The sequence below is a fragment of the Malus sylvestris genome, chromosome 6 (genome assembly GCF_916048215.2).
Source record: "Malus sylvestris chromosome 6, drMalSylv7.2, whole genome shotgun sequence".
In the NCBI taxonomy this organism is placed as follows: Eukaryota; Viridiplantae; Streptophyta; class Magnoliopsida; order Rosales; family Rosaceae; genus Malus; species Malus sylvestris.
The window spans coordinates 1,474,748-1,492,083 of record NC_062265.1 but is presented as its reverse complement, the minus strand read 5'-3'; the positions used below and the strand labels follow the sequence as shown (position 1 = coordinate 1,492,083).

Sequence of the window (17,336 nt, the reverse complement as noted above, 5' to 3'; positions counted from 1 at the left end):
ACAAATTTTGTAAAATATAAGTTATAGGAAGTTATAGAAAAAAAAAGAAAAAAAAAAGGTTTAAATTCATAAAAAAAAAAAAAGGATTTACAACGGCTAGTGGCGCTAGCCGTTGGAAGTTTGAATTCAAAATGTTATTTCTGTCGGTTGTAACCGACAGAAATAAGAAACATTAAAAAAAGAAATAGCCAGCCCGGGGCTGGCTGGCTGGCCGAAAGCAGCCAGCCCTCCAGCCCTCAAGCCCTCTCCGATCCCATGGGGCCCTCCCAGATTCCCGAGCCCTCTGGCCTAGCCCTCGGTTGGAGACGGTTTTAGGGCTATTTTCGGCCATCTGGCCCTCTGGACCCTTCGGTTGGAGATGGCCTAAGGTATCGTTTGGTATGCAGACATGACGTGACAGAAGGGTGCGTTTGGTACGCAGACGGGACGGGACGGAACGGGACGGGACGGGACGGGACGAGACGGGACGGAACGAAGGTGTAGTTTTTGAAAAAGACATGGGGTATATTTGTCTTAAAATGGTAAAACATTGTGTTCCACAGACGTGGAACAAACCCGTTCCAGGGGGGAGGTGGAACGCAAAAACACCCAAAATCTGTCCCGTGGAACAGCCCGTTCCACCCATTTTTGGCGCACCAAACGCGGGACGGAACGCCTCGTCTCGTTTCGTCCCGTCCCGTCCCACGTACCAAACGCACCCGAATGGAATGGGACGGGACGGGACGAGACAGGACGGGACGGAACGGAGAGAGAGTAAAGATCTCCTAGGATGGAAACAAAGAGGAAGAAGAAGGAGACATAGATGTTATAATTTTGTGTTCTACAGATATGGAACGAGTCGTTTCAGGGGGTGAGGCAGAATGAAAATTCACCCAAAACTCGTCCCGTGGAACAGCGCGTTCCACCCGTTTTAGGCACACCAAACGTGGGACGGAACGCCTTGTCCCACTCTGTTCCATCCCGTTCCACATACCAAACGGTACCTAGAGTGTGATGAATTTGCAATTCGCCACCTATACTTTTGTACGCATGACGTGATTCCTCACATATTCTCAAGCTCAAATGCTAATTATAAGTTAGTTTGTGATGACCTAGACGTCACAAATCCTAAAATTATGTGATGAATTTTTAATCATTTATTCTTTAATTTTATCATTTATTATCGTACTCTCTCTCTCTCTCTCACTTTTATAATTTAGTCTCACAACATATTCTTAATATTATGAAGAAGATTCTTTTGTAATTAAATTTATTATGATAAAACTATTTAAAATATGAAAAGCGAGATTTGAACACAGAATTTTAAATTCATGAACGAATACTTTTAACAAGCTGAACTACAATTACTTGCGGATTAACTTATGATTTAGTAACTATAATCTTGTAGCCTTAAAAATAACAAATTTTTTTGAAAGGAAATATGACATAATTTGTAAGTAATCAGGGCACCGGAGCAAATTGAATATAAGAAGCAAAGTAAAAAATATAAAAAGCAAATTGAAAACTCACGTCTCTCTGTATTTTACAAGAGTGTGTACTTTTCTAGGTCTGCACTACAGTTCCCGTAGGGCGATGACTAGGTTTGACGACAGTGTTAGGGCATTGGACTGCGTTTCCATGGCCATATCATCTTCCCTCCCAAAATAATTACCGCACTCAAATCACAGGTTAAAATATCCCTCATGGGATTTTAGCTGTGGCGCCATTTTTTCAAAATTCCCCCGCCCTCCCTCTCTGTGTGTGTCTCTCTCTCCTCTCCCACCCACTGTTTTGTATTGAAGTTTAAACTGGGGCACTGACCGACCCATCGTTTCGGTACTTTCCACTCTCTCTCTCTGCCCCCCGCATAACCCCTTAATAACCGGGAGACATTTAAGGTTCCCATAAATAGGTTTCTTTGAGTTCTCCCACAAGCAAACAACACACTTTTTGCTTTCCTTTCCAGAGCCAGAGTAGAGAGAAAGAGTTGAGGATTTGTGTCTGTGATGGCGAGGGGAAGAGGAAGAGGGAGAGGCAGAGGGAGAGGAAGACCCAGAATGGTGCCGGAAAATCATGGGTCCACCACCAGTGTCGAAAAGGATGGTGCTTTAGAGGCGGAGGAGGTGGGTTTGGAGAATCAGAGTGAAGGGTTGAAAATGGAAGTGGAAGTAGTTGCTGCTATGACTGAGAAGAAGAAGCGCGGTAGGAAAAGGAAGACTGATTTGGAGGCTGTGAAGGCCGCGGAAGGCGGCGACGGAGGTGCTTCTGCCGCCAAGGAGGAAGGGGAGGCGGAGGAGGAGGGGGTTTTGGGAAATCATAATGGAACACACGGGGAGGAAGCTAAAGGAGTTGAATTGAATCAGAATGGAGCGCAACGTCGAAGCAAGAGAAGCAGAAATTTGGGGGTGGAGTATTTGGAGAAGGATGAGCACGAAAGCGGGGACGAGTGCAGACACAATGGCCGTGCTTCTGTGAAGAAGCGCGGTGGGAGAGGTCGGAAAAAGTTGAGATTTGTAGAGGGAAAGGGAAGAACTGTTGGTTTGGAAGGGAATGGTGTAGTTGATGAGTTTAAATCGGAAGAAGGCAGAGGAGACAATGGAAATAGGGCCCCTAAAAAACGTGATAATGGGGGTAGGGAGGACGAAGAAGATGAACAAGTTGGGCATTCTGATGACACCGATGTGGAGAAAGAAGGTTTGCGAAGAAGCAAGAGAGCAGATTATTCAATTAGGGGCGTCAAGGATCCTCCGAACCAGGAAGAAAGAAAAGTAAATAAGCAGTCCAAGAAAGTAAGAAATCTGCACATTCTATGTTTATGTCATTTGTTGTCACTGTTGTGATTTATAATGATTGTCGTTATGGATTTTAACAGTTTGTTGAGGAGGTTTCGTTGATGTGCCATCAATGTCAGAGGAATGACAAAGGCCGGGTAGTTCGCTGCAAAGAGTGTAAGAGGAAGCGATTTTGTATTCCTTGCATACAGAACTGGTATGCATTTATCTGCTCTATATTTGTATTATTCTGATTTACTAAAGGTGCTGGGTTGTTTGAGTTCGTTTTGTTGGACTAACCACCCTCTTTTGGAGTGAGTTTGTATGAGTAGAATCCAGTAAATGATGTTTGATTTGGTTTCAAAAGGACAAAGGGGTTATAGTTTACATCTTAATTGATTGGTGATGGAATAATGTGTTCATTGCAAAAATAATAGTTATATAAGGCGAGTTTCAGAATAGACTATTCTGTAACAAACATAAAGATTTGTTAACAAGGGTTTTAAAATCGTATTTTAATGGATGAAACCTGGGGTGCATTTGGATTGGATCTGGAATTAGAGGTTTACGGGTATGTCTGGTTGTAAATCTCCAATTATTTTGGACTGAAATGCCAACTTTCTCGTTGCATTAATTTTTTATTTTTTATTTAGTATTTATTGTATTTTTGTATTTATAGGTACCCTTATACATCAGAGGATGCCATTGCTGAATCTTGTCCAGTATGCCGAAAAAATTGCAATTGCAAAGCATGCTTGCGCTTAGATTATCAGTCTGAGAAGGTGAGCTTCCTCTCCTTGTGCAAAGCTCCTGAACTTTGGCTTTTTTCAGTTGATCTGTTTCATTTCATACACAAGTGAAGTTTTTATAAAATGTTTTGGTTTTTAATGCAGGATGTTTACCCTGAATTTGAAGTTACCAAGGAGGAGAAAGTTGAGCACTCTAAGTATTTGATCCATACTTTGCTTCCATTTTTGAAAAGACTTAATGCTGAACAAGTGACGGAGATGGAGATCGAGGCTACAAGACAAGGTATTTTCTTTCTGGTAACTCATTAGAGGAATAACTCTTGTTTCTAATCATCTTTTGTTATGATTTTGAGGCAAGGTGTACTTAATCGAACAGTTTAAACTTACATTGTAGTTGTTAAAATATGTGTGCATACATGAATACAATCTGTTGTGTGCGTGTGTGTTTTTTCTTTTTCTTTTTTTGTTGGGGGAGGCGCGGGGGGGGGGGGGGCGGGGCGGGTTAGAAGATGAGCTCACATGAATACAGATGTTGTATCTTTTATTGGGCCAAGAGGTATGCTGCAGATAATATTGCCACACATTCAAAAGAGAGACTTATTACTCTCAATAGGTTGCGATCATTTATGAAATCAGGGATATTGGATGTTATTGCTGTCCTTGGCTGGGATTGTTTCTCATTGATGCCTGAGATTAGAAGTAATCACTGTCTCACTCATCCCATCTGAGACCTACCACACAATATTAATGGAACTTTTATTATTGTTTTAATTTGATTTTGGATGTTCTTTGGGACAGGGATATCCCCTTTGGAGCTAAAGACAAAAAAGTCAGATGTAGATCCTGATGAGCGTGTGTTTTGGTAGAACCTTTACCAGGAACATATTACCGTGTTGCATATATTCTGTAGTTTTTTTGCTCATTTGATAGTAACTTTGTTGTTTATTTTTTCTTTGTCAGCAACAACTGCAAAACTTCTATCTTTGACTTTCACAGAAGCTGTCCTGGATGTTCATATGACCTCTGCCTTATCTGTTGTGGGGAGATTCGAGATGGACGCTTGCAGGGAGGTGGGGAAGAAATGATTATGGAATATGTGAGTCGAGGCCTAGACTATTTGCATGGGGAGGAGGTAAAAGTGAAACTGCCTTTGGAAGCTAGCCCCAAGTCTTCTGTTAGATCAACATTTGAGTGGAAACCAAATGACAATGGAAGTATTTCTTGTCCTCCGAAGGACATGGGTGGTTGTGGTGATGGTATATTAGAATTGAGATGCTTGTTTCCCGAAAATCACCTCATGGAGTTGGTAAAGAAAGCAGAAGAGATAGACAAAACTTACAAACTTATGAATGCAAGTGAAACTGGTGCAGGGATGTGTTCATGTCTCAAATCTGTTGATGATGTTAACTCAAGCACTAAAATAAGGAAAGCGGCTTCTAGAGATGCTTCGGATGATAACTACTTGTACTGTCCAAGGGCTGTAGATATCCAGCATGAGGATCTGAAGCATTTCCAGTGCCATTGGGTTAAGGGTGAGCCTGTAATTGTGAGCAATGTGCTCGAAACTACATTAGGCTTAAGCTGGGAGCCATTCGTCATGTGGCGGGCTTGTCGTCAAATGCAACATATAAAGCATGGTCAACATTTGGATGTCAAGACTATCGACTGCTTGGATTGGTGTGAGGTTAGTTGTTCTCTGACTTTAAAAGTATAAATTTTATGGGGATTTTTTCGTTACTTCCTTCCTGCCTGAACAAGCAAGGATAGACATCTTACTGGTCAAGGGTCTAAAGTCTACCACAATTTCTTAGAATACGTATTGCGTTGCCTATGGTTCATGAGTTTCAACTTTCAAGTATTTTTTGTTTCTTATACATTCTGAACAGGTCTCGGGTTCGAGACTTGGGAGCAGCCTCTCCATAAATGGGGGTAAGGCTAGCCGACATTCACCTCTCCCAGACCCTGCGTAAAGCGGGAGCCTTGTGCACTGGGTACGACCTTTTATACATTCTGAACAGGAAATAGTATTGGTCAGATGGTTTGAAAATTATGAACACCATTCTAGCATGCTCTTAGAAAATCTTGTTCTCTTCTCAAATGAATTTAATGTGAAACAACTCATTTATAAACTTATCTACTCAGCAAAACAAACCATGTATGAAATAAATGTCATCTGAAATTGCTCTAAATGAAAAGGCTAATTAACTAAACAATAGGGCAGGGGATCTAAATGTGTTCCTTTAGTTATAATTCTTCGGAAAAACTTCCATTCAGATCTCCTTAATCAGTTTTTAAAACGGTGCCTGGTGTGCTGTTACTTTTTAAATGTAGTGATTCAACTGATTGCCATCTCGTAAAGTTGACCTCGAATCTGGAGTCATATTCTTTATTGAGTTTCAAGTGTCATCGAATGTAGGAGTTGAGTGAATTTTCTTCCTCCATTTCATTTTAAACAGAGGAATTTGTTAATTTAGCTGTGGAGAAATATAATATATATTTTAAAGGTAAAAACCCTGTTTTTGCAAGTTGTTAGAATCACAAACCTTCCTCAGATTGATGTTAAAGGGAATATTCATTGCCACTGGTTTATTGAGCCTTCTTAAACTGTTTCTTTTTAAGAGCCAAAAGGGTTTTCACATTGTTTGTTGCTCATTAGTTTTCTCCACTTTTTGTCCACAATTATTGCCATTACTCTGTTAAAAAAACTGAAATGTTTTATGGTTATTGATTTGAGTTTGATAAGTGTTATGAACTTGTGATGGAATGCAGGCGGATATCAATATACACCAATTTTTTACTGGGTATTCGCAAGGTCGGTTTGACTGGAAAAAGTGGCCCCAGATTCTGAAACTGAAAGATTGGCCGCCGTCTACTTTATTTGAGAAGCGCCTTCCTCGTCATGGTGCTGAGTTTATAAATTGTTTGCCATTCAAGGACTATACTCATCCTAGAAACGGTTATTTGAACATTGCTACCAAATTGCCTGATAAATATGTAAAGCCAGACATGGGGCCTAAGACATATATAGCTTATGGTGTTGCACAGGAGCTTGGACGTGGAGATTCTGTAACGAAGCTTCATTGTGATATGTCGGATGCAGTATGTTTCCTTATCTTGGATTCTACTACTGTGCTTCATTTGTTTGTCATAGTTCAATTTTTGGATCTTTGATACTTTTGCTTTTCTTTTTCTAGTTTGAGTCATTGTTGAATTTTTTGGATCCAACTTTTAGCAGACTCATGTCTTTAACTTTTGTTTACCATATAGTTTTAATCATATTTTTCCCACTAATTATCTGTTTCAGGTCAATGTTTTGACACATACCACTGAAGTGACTCTTAATCCTAAGCAGCTTGCCACTATAGAAGAGTTGAAGAAAAAACATTTTGAGCAAGACCAAAGGGAACTTTTTGGGAATTGTCAGACTCGGGTTGACTGTGTGGAGAGTAACAATCCAGATAGTGGTACATCAGTTCAGGAGTCCGACGAACCAACTGTTCGGCATGATGGAGATATTTCAAAGTGGTCTCAGAGTGTGGAGGAAAAAATAGATCATGATGAAAATGGTGAAAATTGTGAGGATTTGCGAAACAGTGTGAATAAGTTGGAAGGGTCAATTGAAGCTGAGGGAGGTGCTTTGTGGGACATTTTCCGGAGACAGGATGTTCCTAAGCTGCAAGAATATCTCAGGAAGCACTTTAAGGAATTCAGGCATACACACTGTTGTCCGTTGCAGCAGGTAAATTGCTGAGCAACAGTTTAAAAAAAAAAAAAAAAGGTCGTACCCAGTGCACAAGGCTCCCGCTTTACGCAGGGTCTGGGAGGTGAAGCTGGGATAATAATGGTTTGGGCTTTTACATGATCATTATTTTTATTTCAAATTATCAATTATGACATTATGTTGCAGTCTTTTGTATGCCCACAATTCACAGGACGTTTTGTAATTAAGATAAAACGGTTTTAGGTGAATTGCAGACAAATAGCGTTTGGTTTATTTTTTTATGTTTTTAGAATCTTTAGCCTTTCAAAGCTTTTCTCTTTGGGTTCTACAGCATTTATTGTCTTTTTTGGTGGTGCAGGTTATTCATCCCATACATGATCAAACCTTTTATCTGACCGTGGAGCATAAAAAGAAGCTAAAGGAAGAATACGGTTAGTTCACAGTATACTTATCTATGTTAAGGTAACCCTCTTTGTGAACCAAAGAGGATAAACTTACTCTTGTACGCTTTCAACTTTAATAAGTTGAATAATAGAATCGATTGTTAAGGCCAATCAAGTAATATTACCCTCCATGCAGGCATGCACTTGCTTTTTTTTTTCCCTCCCACACTTAAATTTTTCTTTCTGCAAGTGATCTTATTATAAATCATGTGTGTATTTGTATTCAAGTTTTGTATGATATGTTTAAATGCTCTCTACTAGGAATTGAACCGTGGACGTTTATCCAAAAACTTGGGGACGCTGTCTTTATTCCTGCTGGCTGTCCGCATCAAGTCAGAAACTTGAAGGTAACTTGTATTACAAGCATAAATCGTATATTCAGGTTTACTTTTTCTTGGGTAGTTGATGCTCTATCTGTTTGTTTTGTTTATTATACTGTTTTGATTTTTTCTGTTGATGCTATGAAATATAAGATTGTTGAGGTTCTTTTACATTTGGGATTTTAGACACATTTCTTCTCTTTGGAAGGCCTTTGTTTATGCCATCAATATATCAGTCTTTGTTGCAATGAATAGTACACAGCCATTCTATGGCTATGTGATGGTGTAATACCGGCAATGATATGTGATGCTTATGTGAAATTTAACCTTGTATTTCATGCATATATGGACTATGTGGAATGTCAAGAAAGGTGCTAACTTTGGCTCTATCATGATTAATTGACTTAGATCATAAATCAAGAGCTATTGATTGTTTCACTTACCAATTTTTTTAAAATGGCTTCTCTTTCTTAAGCCTTCTGTTGAAGATTGCTGTCTCGTATTTTTCAATAGACTTTCTTACATGAGTCTTATTAAGCAGTTTCACTAACACACATTGTGATAGGAAATATTTTATTGTCAATATGAAACTCTCCTTTCTCTGTTTGTGAAATATGAAATTGGTTTGTATGATGGAATAGTTTACATACATCCAGTGTAATATATCTTACAAGTCACCCTTTTATTTCTTCAGTCATGCATCAAAGTTGCATTGGACTTCGTTTCACCTGAAAATGTCAGTGAGTGCTTCCAGATGACAGAAGAATTCCGAAAACTTCCACCAAATCATAGGGCCAAAGAGGACAAGTTGGAGGTATGTAGTCTTGTTTATTGTAAAAATAGGCTTTCGTTGTTGCTACATTGACATGTTATGAAAGTTGGACCGTGTAGATTTTGTTAACCAGACCATTCTAATTTCTTGAGTTGCATGTGTTTCTTTGGTGATTTGGTGGGTTGATATGAATGCTCAGAATTACGACTAAAATTAGCGTCCTTGACACTATGCATTTACCTATTCATTTACCCGGGAGATTTTGGTGTTAATCTAAGATAAGACTTTGGTGTTAGTATAAGATTTTGTTTGGATGCTATATTGATGTTTTTTATTTTGAATATTATTTAGAAGTCTAAGTTGGTGGTGGGTGTATATGAATGTACAAAACTATGCGTAAACGTGAAATTTTCTATTTATTTAGTTGGGCAATTTTGGTGTTAATTTAAGATTTTGTTTGGATACTGTGTTGAATTTTGTTGCTTGTTTTTGTTTTGAATATTACCTGGAGACCTAATTAGGCATTCATTTCGTCTTGAACGGTATAGAGTGCTACTAGGATATTGTGATATGCACGAGTATCATATATGTGATACATTTTGTTACGATGGACTTACCATACTGCCCCTCCTAAAACAGGTCAAGAAAATGATTGTTCATGCTGTTGAGGATGCTTTGGATCCGAATGCGAGGTTAGTTGATTTGCATACATATGCAATGCCTTTAGATCAGAATGCTGGTCAGGCTCTACTTGTCTAAAGGGCTAATGCATGATTGGAACTGCGCTGTTCCTTTCTATTCCTTAATATCCAGATCAATGAACTTGCTGATCATACTTCTATTAGATTGGTTGCATATATGACTTACATTTGACAAAATACAGTTTGGTTTCTTGATCTTAGGATCAACTATTCTGAACGAAAAACATTGTTTGTTGATTTAACTGCCTTCAACACACACATGCATGCAAGCACACCTTTAAACGTATTGAATGCTGTAAGATACTAAGATGGAATCCCGATATTCATCAATTAAAAGTGAAAAATTACTTTTCTAAGAGTTGAATATCAGTTCAAAATCCAACGACTAGTGCACAAGGTTTCCTTGTTTTAGTACTTGCATGTGTATTATACTGCACTGCTTGCAAAATGTAGATCGAAAGCAGTAGATGGACAAGTTAAGCACATGATAAAGTTCTGTTACCGAAAATTTAAGAAAGTTCTAGTAACACACTAATATTTCCTTACTCTGCAGATCATATGAGCAATAAAGTTATATGAAAGTTGTTTCTCTATTCTGCATATCCTATGAAACTATATCTCATTTGGAGGACACATTGTCACAAGAAATTGGGAAAAGCTTATCTACAAATATTAGATTGTAATTAGTTTATTCACTGTGGTAATACTAGCAGCTGGAACATTGAGTTTTTAAGTTCATTTTTCTCTATTCAAGTACCTTTGAATTCTGTTGAGACAACGCATTCTTTATGGTTTGATTTCCAGGTCCAAGAAAACTACTGGTCCATCACCGAAAGGTAAGAAAGGTAAAAAACGAGGGCGAAAGAAAGCCAAGATCGTGAAAGGTAAGGGAGGTTCCTCACCCGTCATCAAGGGATGAAATCAAGCATTGAAAACAGCTTAACTGGTAGAATGGTTCTGTTGAGCTGTGTATGCTGCTAGATCTGTACCATAAGAAGTATTATCCTACTTTTTGCTACATATCGACTGATGGAATGTGGTATTTTGGACTCCATGCTCACATTCCACTCGTTTGTTGCTCGGGAGTGAGTTTGGAGTTTATTTTGTTTTGTTTAAAATCCACAGTTCCATGCTCAATTCGCTACGTTATTCAAATCGTGTAACACGGTTGTGTCATTAGTATTTGAATCTGTGTTGCCACTATTTTGAGTAGGCCTTGTAAAGCGCAGAAACAATGAGGTTTTTGGTTGCATTCAAAAGTTCATTGCCCATTTATCCATCTTTATTTTTTACTTATTTATTTTTTAAAATTTCTTTTAACAAACGTTAATGGGGAGGGTCGAATTGGGAACATTAGAGATGCCGGAGAGAATGTACCTAACCAACCTCTTGCATTTTTATAAAGAATAAGAAGTGAAGAAACAAACTTCTTTGGAAAAGGGCAATTCATGACAGAGCCCGTATCACGCTTAGGATTTGAGGTCGGTGAAAAAAATAACTCCGCGGCCAGGGAGTGATTGCCCAGACTAGGATAAGTATTGGTTTGGTACTAAGGTAGTTTTATAAAAAGTGGGTATAAAAAAAAGTGTTATCTACTCACCTCTTTTTATTTCTTACACACCCCTTGTTAATTTCTGTCATTTGATATTTTTCAATTCATCCGATTCGACGGCCGAAAATTAAAAGGGTGTGAAGAAGTAAAAAATGGTGTGTGGATATCACATCCCTATAAAAAAGTTAAGCTCAAAAAGGTGTTTGGTAAACATTTAAAAGTGGCTTATTTTCGTAGTTTTGGGTGAAAAAAAGTTGAAAATGTGAAGCAGCAAAAATAAGCTTATTCTCACAGCACAGCAGAAACAATTTTTTTTTCAAAGCACAGCAATACCAAACCAGTCCTAAGTTAAACTATCGTATCCCAACATAGACGCACCAAAAACAAGGAAGTTGTGTGTGCCACACATTCTGTTAATGACTAATTATATATGCAGAGAAATATGAGATTAATAAGATAAGAAATGCTAATAAGAGGGTATTAGGTGGAGTGAGGGAGGGGAATTGGATTTGCCATGGACCTTAGTGTTTGGAGCTTAAGGATCAATACATTTGGGTCGTTGATTGGTATGTAAAAGAAATCAGGGTTGTTGGTTTATATGTCATGGGCCTACGAAATGAGTTAATGGAGACCGTCAAATTTAATTTGTGCGGTATAAATCTGGTGATCTTTAAGCTTCGGACATTAAAATCAGGAGCGGATCCAATTCTATGTGGGAGGCATTGGATTTTTCCAAGCACTTGTTATATTTGTGCAGTAGATTAGAATAGGAATGTGAGTGTTGTTGGAGTCGTGATGCAAAAAGCAAAAGGCAAAGACAAGCACAAGGACAAGGCGTGGGTTTCAAAATTGAAAATTGAGACAAATTAGAAGCATACACCTCTATTTACACCCAACTAACCTTCATGCACGAGCTCACATGCTCACGCGCATACAAAAGACATTTTTTGAATCATGACGTGCTACGTGTGATTTACATGTTTTAAATTTATATGCGTAAATTGACAAAAGGAAAGTCAAATATTTGAAGTAAATGAATAATCTTAGATCATACTAAAAGAAACCCCTGATAAACCAATTAAAGCAGCTGAATCCACATAATAAAATCGATCTCTATTGAATTTATATTAGAAAATAATATTTAATAAACAACTGATTGAATCACATTATTGCTAGCCATTATGAGACTAAGCTCACCCCTCTCCCTAGGCACAAATGCGAACGTCATCGACGTCAACTTTCGCGCTAGAATCTCGATGTCGCCAAGAACACAATCCAAGCTAAAGTCAGCAGACACTTCCTTCCTGATCATTTGAATAATCAACTTAGCATCAGATTCAACAAAAACATGATTGAATCTATGGGTAATGCAAGCCGCCAAAGCAGTACGGATCGCAATAGCTTCGGCCGCAGCTGCGCTGTGACAAAGCACAGTACCCGAACCACCCGCAGCTTAGAGCACCCCGACAAAGTCACGCCCCACCCAACCCACACCAGCACAATGAGTTTCCTTACACCAGGCCGCATCCGTGTTGATCTTGATGGTCCCGTACTTTGGTCTTTGCCAGTGAAGGATTGGACGGGCAGCAGCAGCAAAGGATCCTACTTCCTTGACCCAATCGTCACCTTCCACACTAGCTAAAGCATCCCTAAATTCATTGATGTTTTTCCTCCATAAATCTACAACTTCTAGAGGTTGGCGATGCAGCCCATTAAAGACAACATCGTTTCTATTTTTCCAAAGTCTCCATAAACCAAAAGCAAATTCTTGGCATATCTCATCTGCGTTTTCCCTACCCTTGACACACTCATGGAAATTTCCCCAGCTTTCAAGAAAATCAACTTTTTCCAATTCGTGGGAATTCAGATGGAGAGGAGAGCAAAACCAGAAAAGATGACTGAATTTACATCGGAAAAATAGGTTGTTCTCCGTTTCATCCAGCGCATTGCACACACCACACACATTATCAACCCCCATGTGTCGTCTTTGAAGGTTGCTTCGCACAGCCAAGGCATTACTGCAACATCTCCAAATGAAGAGCTTGATTTTATTAGGGACCTGCAGGCGCCATATCCTAGACCAAACTTGGTTTAGCTGCTGCTGTTCACTAAGGGCACCTCGGCCCTTCTTACCCAAAGCACCATTTACCAACAAGTCCATTGTCACCCCCATAGCCGGATTTCACGGAATAAACCCCATTCGCAGAATGATGCCACACCAATCTGTCTTCACAACCAAACTGACTTAACGGAATACTAAGAATAGTAACAGCATCCTCACGGTGGAAGCTGGCAGAAATGATGTTAGCCTTCCAAGAGTTAGAGCCCGGATCTATTAGATCGCTAACCATGGTGGCATCAAGGTCCTCTCTAGGTCGAATTCGAAAGGTTGAGGGTTTAGGGAACCACCGGTCTTCTCTAATATTGATGCACTTTCCATTTCCCACCCTCCATCTAATCCCATTCTGCAGAACCTTGTGGGCTTAAAAAATGCCTTTCCATCCCCATGAAGTATTCTTTCCTCTCCCTGCTTCATTAAAGGATCTTCCAGGATGGTATTTGTCTCTAAAAACAGAAGCTAAAAGGGACGACGGATTGAGGGACAATCGCCATCCAATTTTAGCTAGAAACGCCAAGTTAAAGCACTGAATATCCTTGAAACCCAAGCCTCCTGACTTCTTTTGTTTCGTTACCCTCTCCCAGGATACCCAGTGAACCCCTTTACGTTGATCGTTGCCTTTCGACCAGAAGTTCCGAATGGCTTTCTCAACATCCCTGCAAACACCAATAGGAAGCTTAAAACAACTCATGGCATAATTCGGTAAAGCCATGGCCACAGCTTTAATCAAGACTTCCTTTCCACCTTGAGATAAAAATTGTTCAGTCCATCCAGCCAGCCGAGCTTCCACCTTGTCACGAACCTCCGCAAAAACAACTTTTTTGGAGAGTCCGAAATCAGCCTGCAACCCTAAATACTTTCCAAACCCCTGCTTGCATTGGATCCCCAACGTTTCCTCAATTTCCATCTTAATTCGATTTGAGGTTTTAGGGCTAAAGAACACCGAACTCTTAGTCAAATTGATTTCTTGACCAGAACCGCGAGCATACACCTTCAGAACCTCAACAACAGCTTTCGCTTCGTCCACTGTGACGTTGCCAAACACTACAGAATAATCAGCAAAGAGAAGATGGGTCAGCGGGATCCCATTAGGCGTAAACCTGAAACCATGTAGAGCACATTGTTCTAGCCCATTCCTGAGCAACATCGAAAAACCTTCAGTACAGAGGAGAAATAAGAAGGGAGAGAGTGGGTCTCCCTGTCTCAACCCCCTCTGCGGCAGGATGTAACCAGTCGGGGTTCCGTTGATCAGAATGCTGAAAGAGACAGTGGAAATACATTCCTTTATCCACTTACAAAAGAGCGGCGCGAACCCCATCTTAGCCATCATGGTAATGAGGAAGTCCCATTCAACCCGATCGTAGGCTTTAGCCATGTCCAGTTTGATAGCCATACCAGCCTGATCCTCCCTCCTTTGATGAAGCAGGGAATGAAGGACTTCGTGAACCACAAGAATATTGTCCTGGATTTGCTTTCCAGCTACAAAGGCAGATTGATTATCACCAATCACTTTAGGCATCACCAATTTTAGCCTGTTGGTGAGAACCTTAGCAAGGATCTTGTATATTACATTGCACAGCGCAATGGGTCTATATTGCGCCATGTTCTTAGGGCATTTCACTTTTGGAATAAGCACCAAATTGGTATGGTTTAGCTTTCGTAGCAGAGTACCAGAGTGCCAAAATGCTTGAATAATCTTTACAACATCCTCCCCCACAGTATCCCAGTGATCTTGATAAAAACATCCAGAGAAGCCATCCGGTCCCGGGGCCTTAGAAGGAGGGATTTGAGAGACTGCCAACAAAATTTCCCCACTAGACACCGGGGCAGTCAAGGCAATATTGTCCTCTTGTGTGATCCTGGCCTCCACGTTTCTCTCAATGTCTTCAATTTGACTAGGTCTAGAAGACTGGAATAGGTCAGCAAAATAGGCAATGGCCGTATCATTTATCTCCTTGTCCTGTTCGTGCCACACCCCATGGGAATCTTCAATCCCCCGGATAAGATTAAGCCTTCGTCTTTTCAGCGTCTGCGCGTGAAAGAACTTAGTGTTCTTATCCCCCTCTTTAAGCCATTGAACTCGAGACTTTACTTTCCAGTAAACCTCCTCTTCCTTGTGGGCAGCTCTGAGATCTCTCTCTTTTTGCTTAAACGACTCAGAGGCAAATTCCTTAGACTGAAGAGCCGCTCTAATCTCATTCTTCAAGTGTGCAATCTTCATTTTAGAATTCTTGCCAGTCCCTTTGTACCAGAACTTTAATCTTCTCTTGAGTGATTTAATTTTCTCACAGAACCGGTAAGCATGGGATCCACTAATTTTGTCTTTCCATTCCCCAACAACAAGCTCGCGACACTCCTTCGTTTTGCTCCAACGACCATCATACGAAAACTTCCTTCCTCTCTAAACCCGAAACTTATCCGTAGATAGAAGCAACAAAGCATGGTCCGAACCTTCGAGGACAACATGTCTGATAATAGTATCGGGGTAGAGGTCGTGCCACCCATGGGTGACAAGCCCACGATCAAGCCTCTGCTGGATGGGAAGAGACTCCCTGCCACATTTGATGCATTATTTTGGGTTGCTTTTGAAGTTTTTTGTTTGAGGGGCATTTTTGTCCAATTCTTTTTGGTGAAGCTTGTGACACCAAAAAATACTGTTCATTGGGCCCATGACTTTATATATAAGGATATGCAACAAGAAAAAGGAATAGTATTTTGGTACTATAGGATATGTAAGAATTCTTATTTAATTTTTTTTGTAGTAGATTATAGAATTTCGTGTTTATAATTAGAATTCATTATGTTATTGTTTAGTTAATCAGCTGTAGTATTTCGCACTATTTATCACAATTGATTAACTAAACGATCCTAATTTTTATTGATTTTATACAAATCTTGATCTTTATGGAGTCATTTATAACATGACTAGTTTCGATCATAAGCATGACGTTCTCTAAATCGATTGCAAAGAGTTTTGAGTAGAGATTTGTAATGATTCCTTACAAGCCAAGTATTTTTTTGAGAAAAAAACAAAGCCAAGGAACAATGATGGGTATGAAACTTGAAAGAGCATCGACAGCTCCATACTTGACAAGAGAGAAATAGACAAAGCCCCTTCCCACCGGCGCCTTTCGTGGCCACTATTTTTCTACAACGGTATAGTGGGGGGCACACACAAACGTTTGCAGTTTGGTTTTGAGCATCCCATAGTTGTAACCCAAAAACACAACAAAACAAAAGAACATGCCGGAGCGAGAGTTCCACTCAATTTTCATACTTGATTATTTTTTCACACGTATTTTTATTATTTTTCTTTGTTATGTTGAAGGGAATGCAACGTCATACTCTGTAACTTATTTTGAGACACAATGGTAGTGGCTTTATTATAATATTAAGAATTGATACAAATATTAAATAGATTATTCGAGATAACATTCAAGAGATCCTCAATCTAAAGTCTTGAAATCATGCCCGTGAATAAGTAAAGGAACACATCTAAGTCTTGAAATCATCCACATCCAAATTCAGAGGATTGAGATGACACTCTAAAGTCCGTGAAACTCCATTCATGATAAAAAGGCTAAACACTTTGTAAATTAGCATTTGGTAACTTCTACGCACAAAGCCTTGCATATGAGGAACATCGTGACACTCTTTGACAACGAGCAACACCAGACTACGAAGAGAGCTAACAATGAAACCAACTGGTGTTGATACTAACATGAATTTTGTGCCCAACACCATCATGAAGATACCAATTCCAACAAAATAGACCCAAAGGAGCCGATAACACACCAACACAAAATTAAAATATTCACGGAAAAAAGACTCAAAAAAACCTCACTGAGGAGGTGCTTATTGACAAAAACACTAGGATGAATAATAGAAAAGCAACAATCTATAAGAAGATAAATAAGGGAGGCTAGAAAAATGGGGAGAGGGATTGCCACCGGCCCTAAGTCTGCGCAAGGAACCGACGACTATAAAGTTTGTAGGTTTAAATTTGGTAAGAGGAGAGACCTCGATAACATTTATAAACATTTTCAACCACTTATTAAATTTTATATTCATGCTTTGGTTTAATTTTCATTTTTGGGAAGTGTATGAATGATTTTAGGTCATGCAATGAGTTAGTCACTAAGTATCGAATTAATCACAAATGTAATAGGTTCTCATCATCTATTGATTCAAATATAAAACCTTTCATTT

General features: G+C 39.4%; 1 protein-coding gene across 2 annotated transcripts; it reads left to right on the top strand.

Moving 5' to 3' along the window:
* Positions 1 to 1,516: 1,516 nt before the first annotated feature.
* LOC126627530 (lysine-specific demethylase JMJ29-like) lies at positions 1,517 to 10,731 on the top strand. Of its 2 annotated transcripts, XM_050297117.1 has the most exons (13): positions 1,519 to 2,768; positions 2,852 to 2,967; positions 3,430 to 3,532; positions 3,644 to 3,782; positions 4,298 to 4,361; positions 4,460 to 5,183; positions 6,269 to 6,598; positions 6,804 to 7,238; positions 7,579 to 7,651; positions 7,925 to 8,010; positions 8,678 to 8,797; positions 9,395 to 9,447; positions 10,261 to 10,731. In XM_050297117.1, exons 1-13 carry the CDS (start codon positions 1,986 to 1,988, stop codon positions 10,373 to 10,375), a joined length of 3,141 nt encoding a protein of 1,046 aa, XP_050153074.1. In that variant the 5' UTR covers positions 1,519 to 1,985; the 3' UTR covers positions 10,376 to 10,731. The 2 variants fall into 2 exon arrangements, with proteins under 2 accessions (XP_050153075.1, XP_050153074.1); XM_050297118.1 differs by lacking the exons at positions 7,925 to 8,010; positions 8,678 to 8,797; positions 9,395 to 9,447; positions 10,261 to 10,731 and having other exon boundaries at positions 1,517 to 2,768; positions 6,804 to 7,280; positions 7,314 to 7,615.
* Positions 10,732 to 17,336: the final 6,605 nt, after the last annotated feature.

Coding starts and splice junctions, on each gene's coding strand:
- LOC126627530 (XM_050297117.1), top strand. CDS start 1,986: ATGGCGAGGGGAAGAGGAAGAGGGAGAGGCAGAGGGAGAGGAAGACCC. Junction 4,362..4,459: donor CCTGATGAGCGTGTGTTTTG/GTAGAACCTTTA, acceptor TTTCTTTGTCAG/CAACAACTGCAAAACTTCTA. Junction 8,011..8,677: donor ATCAAGTCAGAAACTTGAAG/GTAACTTGTATT, acceptor TTATTTCTTCAG/TCATGCATCAAAGTTGCATT.